The 18912-nt window shown below is 27.2% G+C and overlaps 1 protein-coding gene across 1 annotated transcript in view; it reads right to left on the reverse strand.

Annotated features, from left to right (window-relative positions):
- LOC100215626 (transient receptor potential cation channel subfamily A member 1 homolog) overlaps nucleotides 1-18912 on the reverse strand; it is a 115418-nt gene that overhangs the window by 78310 nt on the left and 18196 nt on the right. The window contains exons 5-9 of the mRNA XM_065793090.1: nucleotides 13942-14100; nucleotides 7912-8258; nucleotides 842-1028; nucleotides 462-658; nucleotides 36-262 (exon numbers count right to left, since the gene is read on the reverse strand). Of these exons, the coding sequence (XP_065649162.1) occupies nucleotides 36-262; nucleotides 462-658; nucleotides 842-1028; nucleotides 7912-8258; nucleotides 13942-14100 (1117 nt within the window). The remainder of the gene's footprint in view (nucleotides 1-35; nucleotides 263-461; nucleotides 659-841; nucleotides 1029-7911; nucleotides 8259-13941; nucleotides 14101-18912) is intronic.

Genomic DNA, 18912 nt, shown 5'->3' on the forward strand with positions numbered 1-18912 from the left:
ATAACTTCTAATATAAAAAAAGTAATGAAACTGACCTTCTAAAATCAATTTCTTGACAGCTTCAGTTTGCCCTTTTTTAACTGCACAAACCAACGGTGTAAATCCTTTAGTATTCTTGTCATTGATTGATGCACCAGATTTTAACAAAAAACTTATAACATTTACATGTCCATTCATTGCAGCAAGGTGAAGAGGAGAGTTTCCTTCACGATCCAGATCGTTAATTACTGATGGATTAATCTCCAAAATATTATCTACCACACTAAAAATATTTTAATGTTTTAAAAATATCCTTTTTTAAACTACTGTACAGTAATATAACACTAAAGTATAAACTTTAGTTTTGTATTACAAGTAATTTAAAAATACATTGCAGTACTTTTATATATTTTATTGTAGCACAACAAATATTTTGTCCTCAAGTTATTTTGTAGGGTTTTCAACAAACAAAAAATACTTACTCTTCTTGTCCAAAAAAAGCAGCTAAATGAAGAGGAGTTTGTTCAAAATTATTTCGAGATCTTACATTTGCATTGGCATCCATTAACATTATTGCAATTTTTTCAAATCCACTCTTGCATGCAATATGCAAGCATGTGTTGTTATCTTTATCAGACATGTCAATAATATTTTTTGCTTCTGAGAAAGATAGTAAGAGCTGAAAAAATTAAATAACTGTGAAATTAAATATGAAAAAATTAAACAACTATTTTTTATTATTTATAATATACAATTTTTTGTTGTCATGTGTTGTTATAAATGTTGTCTCATAGCTTTTATTGAGAAAAATATATCACCAATTTATTTATAATTTATAGTAAACATTTAAAAACTAGTTTACCTCAACTCCATCCACATTGTTGTTTATTACTGCAACGTGCAAAGCGGTTTGCTCCTCAGTGTTAGTTAAATCCACATGAGCACCACACTTTAGAAGAGTTTGTATTGTTTTTTGGTTACCAGGTCTACTTGATGCCAAAAGGAGAGGAGTTAAATAAGAATTGTCAAAACGATCAATGTCAGCATTTCTATATTAAAAAAAAATTTTTTAATTAAATATCATCTGCATCCATTTTTAGATTAACCACACCACTTTAAAGGACCAGTAAACCAGAAGTATCTTTTTAAATACATATAAACCATTGTTTCCTTAAATGTTAATAATGAAAACCCATTCAAAAGAACTAAATATACAAAAAACATTCGAAAATTAAACATGAAAAGTAATTAAAAAAGAATTTTTTCTCTTTAATTTTTTTTTTCTTCTTAACCTAGCAAATTAAGTGTATATATATATATATATATATATATATATATATATATATATATATATATATATATATATATATGTATATGTATATATATATATATATATATATATATATATATATATATATATATATATATATATATATATATATATATATATATATATATATATATATATATATATATATATATATATATATATATATATATATATATAGATAGATAGATAGATAGATAGATAGATTTCTTAAACTTTATAAGGCTTCTGACCCACTGTGTAATGTAGAATTTTTAAAATAAAGTATTATAAAAAAAAAAAATTCATAATGATTACATTTTGAATATTTTAAATTCATAAAAGAAAAAAAATATCTGATGAAGAAATTGAAGTAACATTTGAATATTTTTTTAAAAAACTGTTTGATACTTTTTAAATTTATTTATCTATTTGTTTATTTAATAAGTTCCTAAGTTAATTCCTACAGTGACTTAAAAAAGATTTTCTATTTTAGAAATAACTTTGCAGTTCTCAGACTTAACAAAATTATACCCATTTTAGACTTAATTAAAATAAACTGTTCAGACTTTTCAGAATTCATTAAAAAAATTATACCTAATTATAAGTTTATAATAAAATTATAAACTTATCAATTACAATATACATAATAGATATGGGTATAATTAAATTTTTCTGTTAACAAAAAATTTTTCGAAATTTTAAGGGATTTTTTAAAAAAGACAAATTTTTGTGAATTTCTGTTACTTTTCCTTTGCTGCAAATAGCAAATCGAATTTATAAAAAATATTTATAAGTATAAAGAAACTTTAAAATCTAATTCTGCCTGTAACTATAAATCTGTAAACTTTTAAGTCATGGTTAAATAAATTATTGAAAAGAAAAAAGAAAAACAATCTTTTTAATTATTAGATTAGCTTTTATTTACGCAAACTAATAAAAATTAATTTATATAAATAATTAATTATACTAACAGCTCTGGGTTTTAATTTAAAAAAGGTATTCTTATTTTGGGGCCAATTTTTCAACCTATTAAAATAACTTAAGGGAGTAATCTCTTTATCCTACCCAATTAATCATCGTCTGTAGTATTAATCATCGTCTGTAGTATTAATCATCCTCTGTAGTATTAATCCAACCAAGAGTGTTTTACCTTTATTTGCAACAAACAAGGATAACACCAATAATAAATTCAAAAATTAAACGTAGGTTTTTTAATTTCTCTTCTGCTAGAAAATGAAAAAAAACTATAGTCTGCATAAACAGTTGGCTGTAGTGAGCAATCTGGAACTAAATTACTTCTAGGTTTATTAAGTTTTTAGGTAACAATCCAGTTCTTATTGCTGTTACAATCATTTTACCGTTAACCTGATCAGCCGAAAGATTTTTATGTATTTTGTCTAGCAAGATAATAAGTGGTTTAATTAAAGGTAATATTTTAATGCTTTTGTTCGTGTCAGCTCTGTAACTGTTTCCAGCAACTTTCCTAATTCAGTGGACAAATTTAAAAGTATCATTCTATCTAGTTCAACTATAAGATGTCTGAAGGGTAGTTCATTAGTATATATTACAGATGTAAGCCAGTTCAACCTTTTATTAAGTTTTGATACAATAAATTGTATAACACCACTTCCCCATCCAGTACTAGCATTGGTTCCAGCCCAGTCCAATGGATGGACGTATTGATTTGTTGATACCAACTCCATTCAGCTAAATTATTGGCAACTATTTCAGAATCGTTTTTTCATTCAATTAAACTTTTTGGGTTAAAGTGAAACAATAACTTACCATTTGGTTTCATGCATACAGTGTAATGTTCTTATTTAATAGATCCATGAAAAAATCAACTGGATCCTTTTATTTCAACCATTACTTTTGCAATGTCTTTTCTGCTATCAAAATACAATCAATGTTTCTAATGTGTTTTCTTGTTGCTTTTTTTTAACTTGATCATAACTTTAGTTTGAGCTCTTACCATTTTTTTGTGGTCAACAATGAACTGCAATAAACTGCATTCATCTTCAGAGATCAATCCAGCATCAACCCAGGCAGCTGTCTAAAATTTTACTTATATGAAAAAAATTTATACACCTTGGAGCAATTGCATGTTATGTGGGCTTCTTGTTTACAAATGAGATTGCAACCAAACTCTATATAATCAAAAATAAAATTAGGCATTTATAATTTAAATTGACTCTATTGGAAACATAAGCAGGAGAAAACAGTATTCTATAGAGGAACAAATAAAGGATCACCCATAAATTACATTATGCAATTTTTGTCTGTTTTTGACCCCTCCCTCCTCCTCGTCATTGTAACTCTTTAGTAACAAGTCCTGTATGAGTGGTCACAAAACCACTTACCCCTCTCCCTCCTCCTAAAGCATGTTGCAATTTATGGACAACCCCTAAAAGAATTGAGATAGAGAATAGAATCAGAAGTAAGATAATGGCAAGCATGATAAAAAGAAGCAACTTTGATAGACGCTAACTTTGCAATTGTATATTATGTTTCCAATAGAGTCATTTGGAATGTCAACAATATTGTGACAGTTGTTGGCAGTAAATTACTGAGTTTTTATCAAAACAGGAGTATAAAGTTGAATCTTCAGTAAATAGAGCCACTTTAGATGTAAGATTGTCAGGCAGATCATTAATGTAGATAAAAAACAATACAGGACAAATAACCAGAATGAAAAAGAATGTGGACCTTTAAGGATGACTTTAATACTCCAGTTAAAGAAAAATGATTTGATAAACTCAAAAATTTTCAAAACACACCATATGTAGCAAGTTCATGGAGAAGACTAGCATGCTAAACTTTATTAAAATCTTCAAACATGTCAAGAGAAACAAGCCTTGCTGCCCCCATCTAAAGCGTGTACACGAAATAAACGTGAAAGAATAAGCACGTCATTTTTTTTCAGTGGTTGTATTAAAATCTTTTTAGTTGTTTTATATTTTGTTTACAACGTGTTGTGGTTTTAAAAAAATATGTTAGTTTTTGGATTTAACTTGAAATTAGTTTTAAAAATGACAAAAGAAAAAGACGTAAGAGAAAAAATTATACACAAATATTTACAAAATCCTAATAGTAGCTACAACTTGATAGCAAAATCGTTGCAAATGCATCCATACACCGTTAGTCATGTTATTCAAAGTTTTTCTCAAACAAAATCGATAAAACGCAAATCTGGTGGTGGAAGAAAGAAAGGTTTTAAAGACATAAAACTAGTTAGAAAACTGGTTAACAGTTTTAAGAATAACCCAGGTTTTTATAAGGGAATGCGCAAAAGTATATGGATTTTCTCATAGTTTTGTTGCAAAAGTTAGAAACAAACATGGTTTTCATTCTTTCAAAGCACAAAAAATGCCCAACCGTTCTGAAACTCAACAAAAAAGTGTAAGAACCTGCGGCAGAAAGTTGTATGACGATTTTATTTCTAAAAATTTCTGTATTATTGAAGACTATGAAACTTATATCAAGTACAATCATCAACAAATTCCTGGTGCTGTTAATTATATTGCCAAATATAGAGGAAAAGCAGATAAGAAATTTAAATACACAAAACATGACAAGTTTGCTAAAAAAGCTTTGATTTGGCAAGCTATTTGCAGTTGTGGCAAAAAACCAACACCTTATATTTCTCAGTCCACACTTACTGGTCAAATATATGTTAAAGAATGTTTACAAAAACGCCTTTTACCTCTCATTAAATCACACAAGAACAGACCTGTGTTCTGGCCTGATTTAGCTTCAATTCATTATTGTAAACTAGCTATGGAATGGTATAAAAAGAATAATGTGAAATTTGTGCCTAAAACAGAAAATCCCCCAAACTGCCCAGAATTGAGAGTTATTGAAAAGTACTGGGCTATTATTAAAAGTAAAATGAAAAAATCTTTGTAAATGAATCATTAACATTAAAGATATTAAAATGATATTTTAATATCTTTAATGTTAATGAAACATTAAAGATATTAAAATATCATTTAAAAAAGCATCAAATAGTTTTGATTCTTATTCTGTGCGCAAGCTTATGGGTACCACTAAAGCAAAAGCTCGAAATTTTATTAGATTCCCACAGGAATAATTAATTTTTTTTTTTAATGTTTGATCTTCTTATATTATTGTATTAAAATTATTACTTGGTTCGAAATAAAAATTGAGGAGTACTTTTTTTAGTTGTCTTTCAACTTTCACATTTATTTTGTGTACACACTTTAATCTATGATTTTGAACTGCTTTCTACAGCAGTTAACAAGTCAGTCAAACAACAAGAAAATCAAAAACCCTAAATTTAGTAAATTGGAAATAATGGAGCAAAGCATCAGACAGCACCTTTATAGATTGATTTCTTGCAATAATGAAAAGGCGCCTGTTCTCAAGAGTTGATAAAAAAGTGATTACAATTACAGCTGCACAAAGTGAAAACCATTGAGTAAAATGAAACATGACTTGAAACTAATGAGATGAAATAAAAGCATCCATATCTGTCTGGATCTAAGAGGTTGCATAGGAGGATAAGTTTATAAGCGGAGAGACAAAAGATTTCAACCCAAGGACCATCAGGAAGAAAATCACAAAAAGAATCCCCATCAGCTTTAGGGAAATAGTAAGTAGTGCAGTGATAGGGTGAGTCTGAAAAAGAAGTAAAAGATAAAAGATTTATAGAGATCGTTGCATGGTCAGAGCCAACTAAAGGAAAACAAAAAGAAACTAAACACAAGCTAGGGTCAGAGACCAGACCCAAATCAAGAAGTGAAGGTAAGTGATTAGGGTGGTCTAAAAAACTATTCACAAAGTTAACTATCTGAGTAAAAGATTGAGAAATACAGAAGTTAGTTTGAGCTTTAGTGCCAACATGGATAGTGGTGTTAGAGCTTAGCCATTCTGTGTAAGGAGGATAAAAATCATCAATAAAGGTATAAAGAAAAAGAACTATCTTTAAATAATCTAAAAAAGTGCAAAGAAGGAGAATGATAAAAAACAAAGAGAAGAGTAATATAGTGAATAGGGGCTAAATAAGAATGGTCAGTGTTCAAACCTGATTTCATGACAACAAAATAAATTGATGGGTAAGTATACATACAAGCCAAGCATGTGACTATTGGAGTTTTTGTGAATCAAAGGATAGTAGCCATTTATACTGAGATTTAAAGAAGAAACAGCTGAATTCAAATTAGACTTACAAAGAGCAAGCAATTTTGGTGAATTTTGCAAGAGGTAAGACTCAACTGATGGAAAGTGACTTTAAATATTTGTAAAAGATATATTGAAAACAGTTAGGTAGGGATGATGTTTTTTAATGTTATATATTTATGGTTACTTTGGTAATGGTTTAAGTTAAAGAAAACTTTATAGGTTGATTTTGAGGATTTAATTTTGTCAGTCTGTAACTAGTGTTTTTTGATCTTGTTGTTATGTTATTCATGTTGTTATATTTTTCATGTGCTCCAATACAGTCAAATATTGTTAGTAAAATTTTATTGCTTCCACCAGTAAGTGTGACAGTCAAATGATTATTTAGTAGACAATCTTTTGTTCTTTGTTTGAACTGATTGTGTATTCCTTGTGTCAGCAATTATTATAAAACCCAATTTTTATTTTTTGCAACTGTAATTGATGATTCAGGCTAAATATTTTTTAAGTACTACAACTTTTTCATTTTACTTTTTATAAAATTATGGAATCTGTACAGTAAAGCTAGGGTTGCTACCTATAAATGTGGAAAATGCATTCTGTTTAAACAATAAAAGACTGCATTTCTAAATAGCAAAAAAGCCACACAAGCTTGATTAAAGGGGGAAATTCTTTAAGGTTGCAACCTGCCTGTTACTGGGGTTTTCTTATTCAAAACAATCTTCATTTTTTTTTTATTATCAATTTCAATAAAGACATGACCCAGAAATTTAAATTGCACACACACAATGTTTCACCCTTACAATAAAATTGCACACACAAAGTGTTTCACCCTTACAATAAAATGCAAAATATTAGCAAAAAAAACTTTTTGATTAAACTATAAGCTAGAGGTCTATACTTTAACATAAATTAACCAAAATTTAATGATGAATGTTATTGTTTAATGATGAATATACTGTTTTAAGTTTAATAACAGAAGTTCGGAATTAGAAACATATATCTTAACTGAATGAAAATTTCACTTTTTAAATTCATCATTTCCATTATTTATAAATTAACTCAGTTTAAGTTTAGTTTGTTGCAATTGTTTGTTTGTTTTTCTTCCTTTTAATTGGTTGAACTATTAATTAGCTGAAAGTTTTTGATATGATTTTTGTTCTTTTTTCTTAAGTGAAAAAAATTTGATATGCTACTTTTATAAATATCTTAATTTCTTAAACCTTAAAGTTTGAGTTTATTTTAATAAACTTGAAATTCAAAATGCAAAGTTTTTCAAATTTAACTGCCACTTAGTTTGGAATTAAGAAAATTTACAGCATACTTTTAAATTAAATTTTAATTTTTGATTTTTACAGAAAAGATGTTATAAATGATTATAATAATTAAATATAAGCAGAGTAAGATAAAATACAAAAAAAAAGAAACAGAAATATTACTAAATGTGCATATCACAATACAACCTAGAAACTACTAATACTTACTTACTAATCAGGAGCTCAAGAATTTCATACTTCCCAAAATCAGCAGCTTTATGCAATGCAGTTCTCCCTATTGAATTTCTTTTTTCAACATCAGCACCATGCAAAAGTAGAAACTCCACAATTTCTTTGTTACCGATTACAGTTGCTATATGTAATGGGGTCTCCTCCCCATCCATGCATTGATTTACATTACATCCTTTCTCAAGGAGTAGTTTCACAATTGCAGAATAAGAACCAAGAACAGCAAGGTGAATAAAAGATTGACCTTCTTTGTTTTGCCTTGAAATCAAAGTAGGAAGTAATGATTTATCAAGATCCTCCATCACTTCAAACAAGTAGCTGAGTAACTTAAAACAAATAAATAATGTAAATATATAATATATAACAAACAAATATATAACAAATAATAAATGTACAATGTTTTTCAATTTCCCTATAATCTTTTGTTATATATGTATATATATATATATATATATATATATATATATATATATATATATATATACATATATATTATACTGTGTATTTAGGTATATAAGGTATAAAGGTATAAAAGATCATAAAGTGTATCTTATACTGATTTTTTAGATATACATGAAAGACCACAGATGACATCATATTCAAAGAAGCAAATGCAAGATCTAAATAAATGTACAAATAATAAGGATTAGGGCTTATGTATATTTGGCAAAAAAAAAAAAAAAAAGAACCCAGAAAACAGGTAACAAGGAGTTAAACTCTCTACAAAATCTTTTATAGTAAAAATAACTTTGAAAAATATCATGATTATATTATGTATTAATTTAGATGTAATTGAGTTAATTTTACTAATTATTTTATTCATTAGAAGGAACACTGACAAGAATAAAATGACCTATTTATAAAGAATAATCAAAAAATCTACAAAAAATCAAAACAACCATGGCTTTCATAAGCAAGCATATTATGAGTAAGCAGAATTTATGGTTTACACTAAATATAAAACTTTAAACAAAAAAATATTTAGTTTTGTATTTTCGACAAAAATAGTTTCACAAAAATATTAACTCAAGCTGGAGCAACTGTTAAAAAGAGAAGACAAAAATCTGCACGATTGACTCAATATTTTGTTTATCTTCTTCAATTGCATTATCCGTTGTTAACAATTTTATTAATTTTTTTTTAATAGTTGATTATTGCTTCTTGAAAAAGAAAATACATTGACATAGAGCTCTTTACAAAAAAAACTTTTGGTTAAGCAGTTTTTAATACCGGTTTTGGCAAATTATTAAACTACGACATAAATTTTAGCAAGAAGAATTTATCAAGAGGAAAAGCAAATTAAAATTGTGGCAAATTAATAACTATTGTTATAAGTTTTTATAGAAGAATTTATTTTAATGCTTTAGAGTAAGCAACAGTAGCTCGGTGATTAGGTGCAATGTTCTCTGGAGGGTAAGGTAATAGTTTAGTTTATTCTGTAATTGATCAAAAAATTACAACAAAAATTTAAAGCCAAAAATAAAAAATAAAAAGATTGATGAAGAAAGACAGCACCAGGCCCACTGTTCTTCAGTCTTGTGCTGCATAGAAAGCAGCTATAGTTGTGGAAGAGCGCTCCAGTGGCGTACAACTCAATTTTTAAAAAACTGTTCTCTACCAATGCAATTTTTCATTGTTCTATCTTTTATAGTTCTATAATTTCTCATTGTTTATCAAGGCACTGACTTTGAATCTAAAGATTGTAAACCAATCTAGCTAATTTTTGGATCTGTGGCACGTAAAAAATGACCTAAAATTTTTTTTTCTTGAATTGTTTTTTGATCTTAAATTGATGAATTAGGTAGCTTTGTGTTTTGAAGTCTTCATGAGTCGTTAAACACAACATTTGCAATCTTTAAGTGTTTAGTGTTTTATTGATGCAATTGTTTTTGTTGAGCTATGCTGCACTTTTTCCAGTGTTTCAATGTCATGCTTTAAAAATGATGACCATATGCAGCAGACGTATATGAAGCCTGTAGATGCTGCCTAGCAAGAACAATTTGCCTTCAAAATTTATTATTCTCTACACTTGTTCTATATAGTTTGAACTCAGTTGGTTTATCCTGACTTCGTCAAGTCACCTTTTGTGTAGATGACAACTCCACCTCCTCTGCCGCTTATGTGGACTAGGTTCAGCTGGTAGTCACTGATGATTTTATCCAATATTTTATTGAACCATATTTCAATAAAAACATGATGTGCAACTGGCTTTCTATTGGCATAGTTGCTAGTCTTGCTGTTAGGTCCTCCATTTTTGCGCTGTTTAGAGAGCAGGGGCTGTTGGTTTAGAAGCATAGATTAGTTAGCATTAAAACTGTTTCCAGTATCCTTTTTTGTAACAGTCTTGATATTTTGCTAATATGGCTTAGGTCTGAATTTTGGCAGTTGTAGTCGACACGTTGGTCGATCTAGCATCAGCACTGTTGCTGGCTGCCATGTTGGTAGCTTAGACGGTGGGCTGTTTTGAAGCTGCAATAGTGGCTTGTGGTGAGGCAAAGACATACTGTTTTTGTGAGTTTGATTGAATAACATAAATGCATAAAATTGCACCAGTCCTACAAAGGATGACGTTCCAAAAGGTCTAAGAGTCTGAGTGTGTTTAACTCATTGTTTTTTCAAAATGGCAGGGTCTTTGTTGAAATTTGCTTGTTCTACAAGAGTTTGGTCCTCTCAAGTAAAGATGCCTCAATACTCTTTGATATTATGGTGACTGCTTATGGTAACTTGTATGATTGCTGCTTTATCTACTGGAGGTGAAAGTGATACAAGTATGATGTTCAAAATCTGGTTGTTTATGCTAGAATTTATTTGGTGTATGTGGTTAATGTTTACTGATAGCCCTACTGCCTCAAAGAATTTCATGTCAGTATCTATGTCATTGTTCGCATACAATGACCAATTATGACAACATTTTACTTCTGTTAGTTCTATTGGTTGCTTTGCAGTTTCTTATGCAACTTCTTCAAAGTCAATTCCTGAAGCTATATTAGCTTAGTAATCAACAAATAAGCATGTAAGCGATAGTGTAGTAAGCGATTTATCAAGGTTATTTGGAAAGTTTTTATTCAATGAGGAGGTTTAGTAACATAAAATTTATAATATTTACTATATATAGTAGATAATAGTAACACAATATAATATATTCATAAATTTTTAATAATAATATTAATCAAAATATTTAAAATATTAAAAACAATACATTTATAATTTTACCAACTTAATTACTGGTTTTAATTCAACAGAACTAAATGTTGATAGCACAATCAAAAAGTAATACATTAATTAGAAAATGAAAAAAAAACTTTAACTAATAATATACAAAGTGTTATGTCAATTAGCAAATAACAAAAACCTTAAAAATACAAAAAGGTATTAACTGATTTCCAAATTTAGTAAAAAAAAATTCAAATTAAGTTTAAAGATTTTCCACCAACCACAAATAAAATAATAGAAAATAAACCCCACAAATATATGTATTATAATATAGGAAACCAAAAAACATAAATAATTCCAACTAAACATTGTACGATCTTGAAAACAAAAAATGTGAAAAGAGTAGTTGAAAACTGATAACTTTTTGTATAATTTATGCAAAAACCTTAATAAAACAAAACCTTAATTGACTAATAGAAGAGATTAAGACTGAAATAAAAAACTAGCAATTAACTAAAAAAGAGATTTAAAAAGTATGAATGGAGAATGAACGAAAATACAATATAAATACTAGATTTAAAAAAACTTAAACCTTACGCTGAAAAAACACATCTTAACACTTTGAAAGCGGAAGTCGAAAGCTTAGAAAATGAAGAAGTATTAGTCATCAAAGATTCAACTCCTCTGAAAAGATAAGAAAATAATTTTGTTTAATTTTGTTAAAACAATTTTGTTAATTTTGTGTTTTTTAATCTTGTCAATTTTTTTAAAATATAATAACATAAATACAAAAACTCAAAACAAAACAGTTTAAGCAAAAAACCTTTTAATTGTTAGAAAAGTTTACAAAAAATTTTTTACTATCCTCAAATATCATTCTATCCTACTGTCAATAGTACTGACATTTACATTTACAGAACTTTGTTCATAATGTTATATGAGTGGATTTTTCACATTTGAATATTACATATTGTTTTTTACATTTGCATATTACATATTCATTAACAGTAAAATTATACTTAGTTGTAATTTATTTAAATGTAATTTTTATGTTTTTATTTGGAGATATTATTGTGGTTTTCAAATACTTCTTTTATAAATTTCTGTGAAATGATGCTTTGTAATATTTATACACTTATGGAGAGTACTTGGTTGAAAAGTGTTGATTAATTAGAAACAGTATTAAAAAGTTTATAAAATTGTTTGTTTCTTGAAATAACATTAATATAGCTCAGAGGTTAAGTACGCTGTTCTTAGTGTCAAAATCCAACATAACAGTGGGTCCAAATCAACTGCAAATAAAATTTTAGTTTTTTCAATATTGCTTTTTTTTTAAATAAAAATCAAAAAAATTTAAGCAAAAAAGACTTAATTGTTAAAAAATTTTTTAAAGTTATCTTTTATTATACATATGTTATAGATGATTGTTACATATACGACGGCATACTCAACTTAAACTACTGACGTTTACACTTACAGACACTTATACATAATGCTATACAAATGAAATTTTTACATTTGCATATTTTCAAATGACTTGTTATTAATTTTATCTGTACATAAATTTCTAACACTATTTATAAAAAAGTGCTAAAAGGCTTTTTCTCATCATTAACTCGGCTTTAATGGCTGCCAAGAGTTCCATGTCAAACATGCACAAGTAGGCACTTTTAAGTTTACTATTATTATGTATAATGACAAATATAAATGTGGTAAGGTCGACTCATTGTTTTTAGAAACTGCATTAAATTTTGTAATGATAATTTTAATGTTTACTGTATTTTTTAAATAAAAGTCAAACTTTTAACTCCTTGACTTTTAACCTAAACAAAACAAGCTCTTTACATTTACTTTTTTTGATATTTTTCAATATTTGTAGTATTTACTTATCATTTAATTTTAGATATTTTTCAATATTTATAGTATTTAATTATTATTTATTTATTTTCAGGTAATGAAACCTTTTTAAAATGTTTTAATCAAAAAAGTAAAACTGTAAAAAGGTAAAAGGTAAAAGCACAATTGTATAAAAATTTGAAAATAATAAAAAACAAAAATGAAAATAAATTTAAAAGTTTAAAAAAAAAGTAACTTTTAAAATTATTGGTGGCCATAAATTGCTTGTGCGTTTTAGCCCAGTTTTATATCCATCAACTTCTATCCAAACAAAGCTATGCTTTTGTCACTGTTAAAGGTAAAACAAAGTAGATTATATACCATAACTTAAAAAAATTTTGAGTTTTCATAAAAAAAACAAGTAATAATTGCTGCAAATGAGAGCCCAAAAACATCTTTAATTTTGTCTTTGTATGCAGCAATATTTTGTACTTTTATATGCAAATCCGATATTTAAAAACTAACAAAAAAACATTATAAACCAAATCAGCATATTTGTAAAATATTTGTGTTATCGAAACAAATATAAGAATAAATTAACAACTTCTTTATTTTCCAATGTAAGAAATTGTAACTTTTAATCTTTACATTTATCATTCTGACTTGTTTATTTTAATTTAATCTGTTTTGAAATTCTTTACGTTGTTGTTTTAGTTTAGTGGTTATTTAAATAGAAATTTCAATAATTAAATTTTAAATATTCTGATGCATATTCATGTTTTTTAAAACTTGTATTTCTATTATAAACTATTATACTTGTGTTGCTGTTGTTATTGTTGTTGTTGTTGTTGCTGTTGTTGTTATTATTATTATTATTATTATTATTATTATTATTATTATTGTTATTATTGTTGTTATTGTTATTATTATTACTACTACTATTGTTATCATTATTGTTGTTATTATTATTATTGTTGTTGTTATTATTATTATTACAATTAATATTTGTATTAGACTTACCTCAATATTACCTTGGGTACAAGCATTATGAAGTGGTGTAAACCCAGCATCATTTACAGCATTGATATTTGCATTGCAATCAATTAACATTTTTGCAATAGCAATATTACCATTGATGCAGCAACTGTGCAGTGGGGTTGAATTTAACTGATCTTTAGCCTTAAAATTAAAGTAAAATGTTGAACTTATTATAAATACATATGTATACATACACACACACACACACACACACACACACACACACACACACACACACACACACACACACACACACACACACATATATACATATACATGAAAGAGATTATAATTGTTAAAAAGTCTTTTTCAATGCTTATTTCTAACATTTAAGCAACCATCAACATTCAAGCAACATTTAATGGTCATTTTAATGTTGAAGCGATTAAATACTTGCAGAAGTACATTTGGTTTAATCTTTTTTTTTTAAATGCAATTATGACTAGAAAGTTTTTTTTAATTAATGTTTTTTTTTTTTTTTTTTAATGGTTTTAAACAGTTTTTATATATACTTTGAACTATTTTTGTTTTATTGTTAGGGGTATACATACATATTGTTGGGGGTATACATACATATTGTTGGGGGTATACATACATATTGTTGGGGGTATACATACATATTGTTGGGGGTATACATACATATTGTTGGGGGTATACATACATATTGTTGGGGGTATACATACATATTGTTGGGGGTATACATACATATTGTTGGGGGTATACATACATATTGTTGGGGGTATACATACATTGACTGATTTGAATAGGTAGAACATGCAAAAAAAGTTGTAAAAAATTTTAAAGATGTAAAAAATTACATCTAAACTTTTGTTAGTATTTGTGTTAATAAAACTAATAGATTCACAATAAGATATAATCAACTGTTCTTCAGGGTGGTAGCCTTCTTAACTTGCGGTTGTAAGTTCATGACAGGAGGTAAACTACTGTTAATTAGCTTGTGGTTGTAAGTTCATGACAGGAGGTAAAACACTGTTAATTAGTGGGTGTATCTCTTATCTTTTTAATGGAAAATATTCATATGATAATGGCGAATGACAAAAAGAATTCAAACAAAATTTGCACACTAACAAACAGCATTAAAAGAATTCAAACAAAATTTGCACACTAACAAACAGCATTAAAAGAATTCAAACAAAATCTAATTTGCACACTAACAAACACACTAACATTTGCACACTAACAAACACACTAACATTTGCACACTAACAAACAGCATTAAAAGGTATCAACTTTTTTCAATTCAAAAAATTTTACATTTAAATTTTAAGTAAAATTCTGTTAAAATCATTATTTTATGATGGATTTTAATCTGTATACTTGCAAATCAAAATTCTTAAAAACATGAACTTTTTTAAAATATTTTAAAAAAGATCATTGAATATAGAATGATCAAAAAAAAAAATGGTACAAGTACAAACTAAAATCTTTTCTTATTTAGGTAGGAAAAAAATATACATTTTGTTTAAAAGTGGGGCATGGCCCCTGGTGCCCCAGCCTCATGAATTATCTGGTTTCCGGCCTAGAAACAATTTTAACACTGTTTATCAGGATTACACAAACACTAGAAATTTTCAGAGCTTCTTGTCTAAAAAATAGTGAAAAATCTAACACAAGATTCCGCTACAAAAAATTGGGCACATAAACCAATGCCCCCCTCACCCCCGTGTTTTGGGCCCTTGAAACAACTTTAACATGCATGTTCATTGGCACTACAGAAATGCCGAAAGTTTCAGTACTCCAGCTAGTCTGGAAGGTAGTGAAAAATTAATTGGAATATTTCGCTACAAAAAATGGAAATCCATGTACTTGCAAATTAAAATCTTTATATTTTCTGAAAGATTAATAAATATAGAATGTGTAAAATTTTTTTTGATATCATCAAGGTCGCATAGGTTTCTTGAGCATCAAAATCAGGTATATAAAAAATTGCCTAAATTTATTTCAATTGATAAATACAGGTACTTAATAATAATTTTTTACATTTCTGATTATTTCATTGGGTTCGTCATCCCTGAAAATAGCCAGGTACAACATTTTAAGTAAAAAGATAAAAATATTTTTTAAGTTATGTAACTTAAAACTTTTAAATAAACGTTACAATTCTGAGAGGACAAGAGGGGCCTGGCCATATAAACGTTACAATTCTGAGGGGACAAAGGGCCTAGCCAAATAAACGTTACAATTCTGAGGGGACAAGAGGGGCCTGGCTAATACAATAAGGGAAAATGGTCATATTTCTGGGTCTTCTTGGAGCTCGAGGCTAAAATTTTTAAGGATTTCTCATTGTACTTTTTTCTTAAGTACTCAACTATATAAAAATTAGCAAAACCTGAGATATAGGGTGATATTTTTAAAAATGTATAGTTAATTTAAAATGGAAATACCCTACCATCAGTATAACCCATTTACCTTATTATTAAGCCGAGGTATTTTATGATGCCACAACTAATATTGACAGAATTTCTTGTTCAATTACTCCACTATAATTTTTTATCAACTCTGATTGTCTCATGAGAATACTTAGGGCTAAGTTTTTAAACTTTTTTAGTTGGATGTTTAAGCCATCTAAAAACATTAAACAATTAGTATTTTTTAATGATTAGCATTTATAATTTTTTCCTTGTTGTTTTTCCTGCCTTTGTTCCTTTGATTGTTAGCATAGAGGTAATTAGTAAAGTTATGACTATACTTTATTTATAAAAGATATATACTAACACGATTGGTTAAATCCAGCAAAAGTAATTATTTAAGCTGTTATTTTAAATAGTTCTGCTCTGTTAGTTTACACATTTATTTATTTAGTGTGTGTCAGAGATTATACTATTAATGCAGCTTTTGAAAAAATTATATATGAATAAAGTTATTTTCAAGTTTACAAAAATGCATTATGTTAGCATTAATTTAAGGGGTTTAAATTAAAAATTTGACATCAGCTTCTTTATAAGTTGAGAGGGGGTCTTAATACTTTTACGTACTTTTTTAATGAATTATGATTGAAAATTACAATTTTATATATAAAATAAAATATTTTAATAAAATTACTTAATACTAAGGCGTAAGCAAATGTGGAGGTTTACATACCACCACTTTCCTGTTAGGACATTCTAAACCGCAGCACTGACAGAATCGAGAAATCATAAAAATAGTATTAATTTCTGCATAAAATTCTATGAGCCAATTGTAATTTTTAAACCTAAAAATTCATGAGGCATTATCAATAGGCTTGCGGTGAAGTTTTCAAATCAGTATTTCCTATTAAATCTTTATAAATCTCCAAGAAATCTTTAAATTTGTCTATTAATACCATATACAATAAAGTTATAGAACCTATTTATCTATAAACAGAATGTGTTATTTTTAATCTGTTTTTAGAAATCTAAAGTTTATTTTTTCAAGGTGTTAGGTAATGATAAATGATCTATTCTGTTGATGATGTATTGAAACTGTATCTTAACAGGCTGTTTTAGCTTAAACAAGCTGAAAAAGACCTAATTTTAAATATAGGTTGTAGTTTTTTATCATTAGTTTTATATAAGTTTATGTTAAATGATCAATAATGGTTTCTATGAATCTAATTATTTATCGGAGTATTATTGTCTGACTAGTTGATCGCACCCATAAAAATACGGGTCTTTATAAGCCCACACCGATCTTTTCTATACTTTTTCCTTGTATATATATCCTAGCTTTCCGGACCCATAAAATACGGGACTTTACCAAACCTACTATTTCTATACTTATCTATTCCATATCGATCATTTCTATATCTATTTTTTGTTTAATTTATTATTTTCAAGTAAAATAATTCATTTTTAAAAATTTCCATAAGAGTAAAAAAAATAATATGCCCAATTTTTAGGAATAGCTAGAGCTAATGAGAGATTTATAATTAGGTTTGTTTTTCTCCTAAACCCATATCTTTGATAGCTCAGTGGTTTAGTGCGCTGTCATCAGTGTCATTTTGGGGGATTTAAGACCTCCCTTTAGCATAATAAATTTTAAATATTTTTTAATCTTGCTGTTTTAATAGCAATATTTATAGCAAAATTTTTATTACAGTATATATCTATAATAATTATAGCAATATTTATAGTAAAAAAATAATAGTATAGCAAAAAAGTTTTCTAATTGATAAAATAAAATTCAAAAGTTTTCTCCTTTTTATAGATTTATTATACACGATTGTTCCATATACTGCCTGCAAACTCGACATATGCTAAAGACGCTTACACCTACAAACATTTGTACATAACCCTATACAAATGGCAGAAATAAGGTGATCTTAGACTATTAAAAACTATAGACAATATAACGCTAAGGGATCGTCCATAAATTACGCAACGTTGAATTTATTTTTAAAAAAGGAGATCTTTAGTTCTTATAGGCGGCGATTTTCATTAAACTTAATGAGCAATTCTGATTTTTTATTTAACTTACGACTCTGCGAAGGAAAATTTTGATTTTTTTTGTTTTGTTTATTTGTGAAATATAGCTTTGCATAGTTTATGGACAATCCCTAATCTAAAAATTAAGCCAAAAAATAATACTATTTTGATTTAAATTCTGTCATTGTTGTGCACTCGGTGTAGAATGTTTATTTACTTCCTTATTATAACATTATTAACTAATTTTAATATTTAATTATTTTTAAAAATAATAAATTTACTAAAATGGTTTATTTCTAATATATAATTAAAACATTTAATAATATTCTTATCGAAAACATACTTTTTAAACCTCCTTACTGTTTTAAAAAAAGTTAAGGTCCCTAAGCGACAAGTTCAAATCATCAGCTTGTTTTTATTTTTTATTTTTGTTATTCAAAATGCAAAACAAAATAACTTTATAGTTTTGTAGATTTTATACTCTATATATAAACATGTATACTCATTTTCCTTGCACGAACTCAACTTAGTTGTAAAAAAAACTTGA

This window comes from Hydra vulgaris, chromosome 03 (assembly GCF_038396675.1).
Source record: "Hydra vulgaris chromosome 03, alternate assembly HydraT2T_AEP".
Lineage (NCBI taxonomy): Eukaryota > Metazoa > Cnidaria > Hydrozoa > Anthoathecata > Hydridae > Hydra > Hydra vulgaris.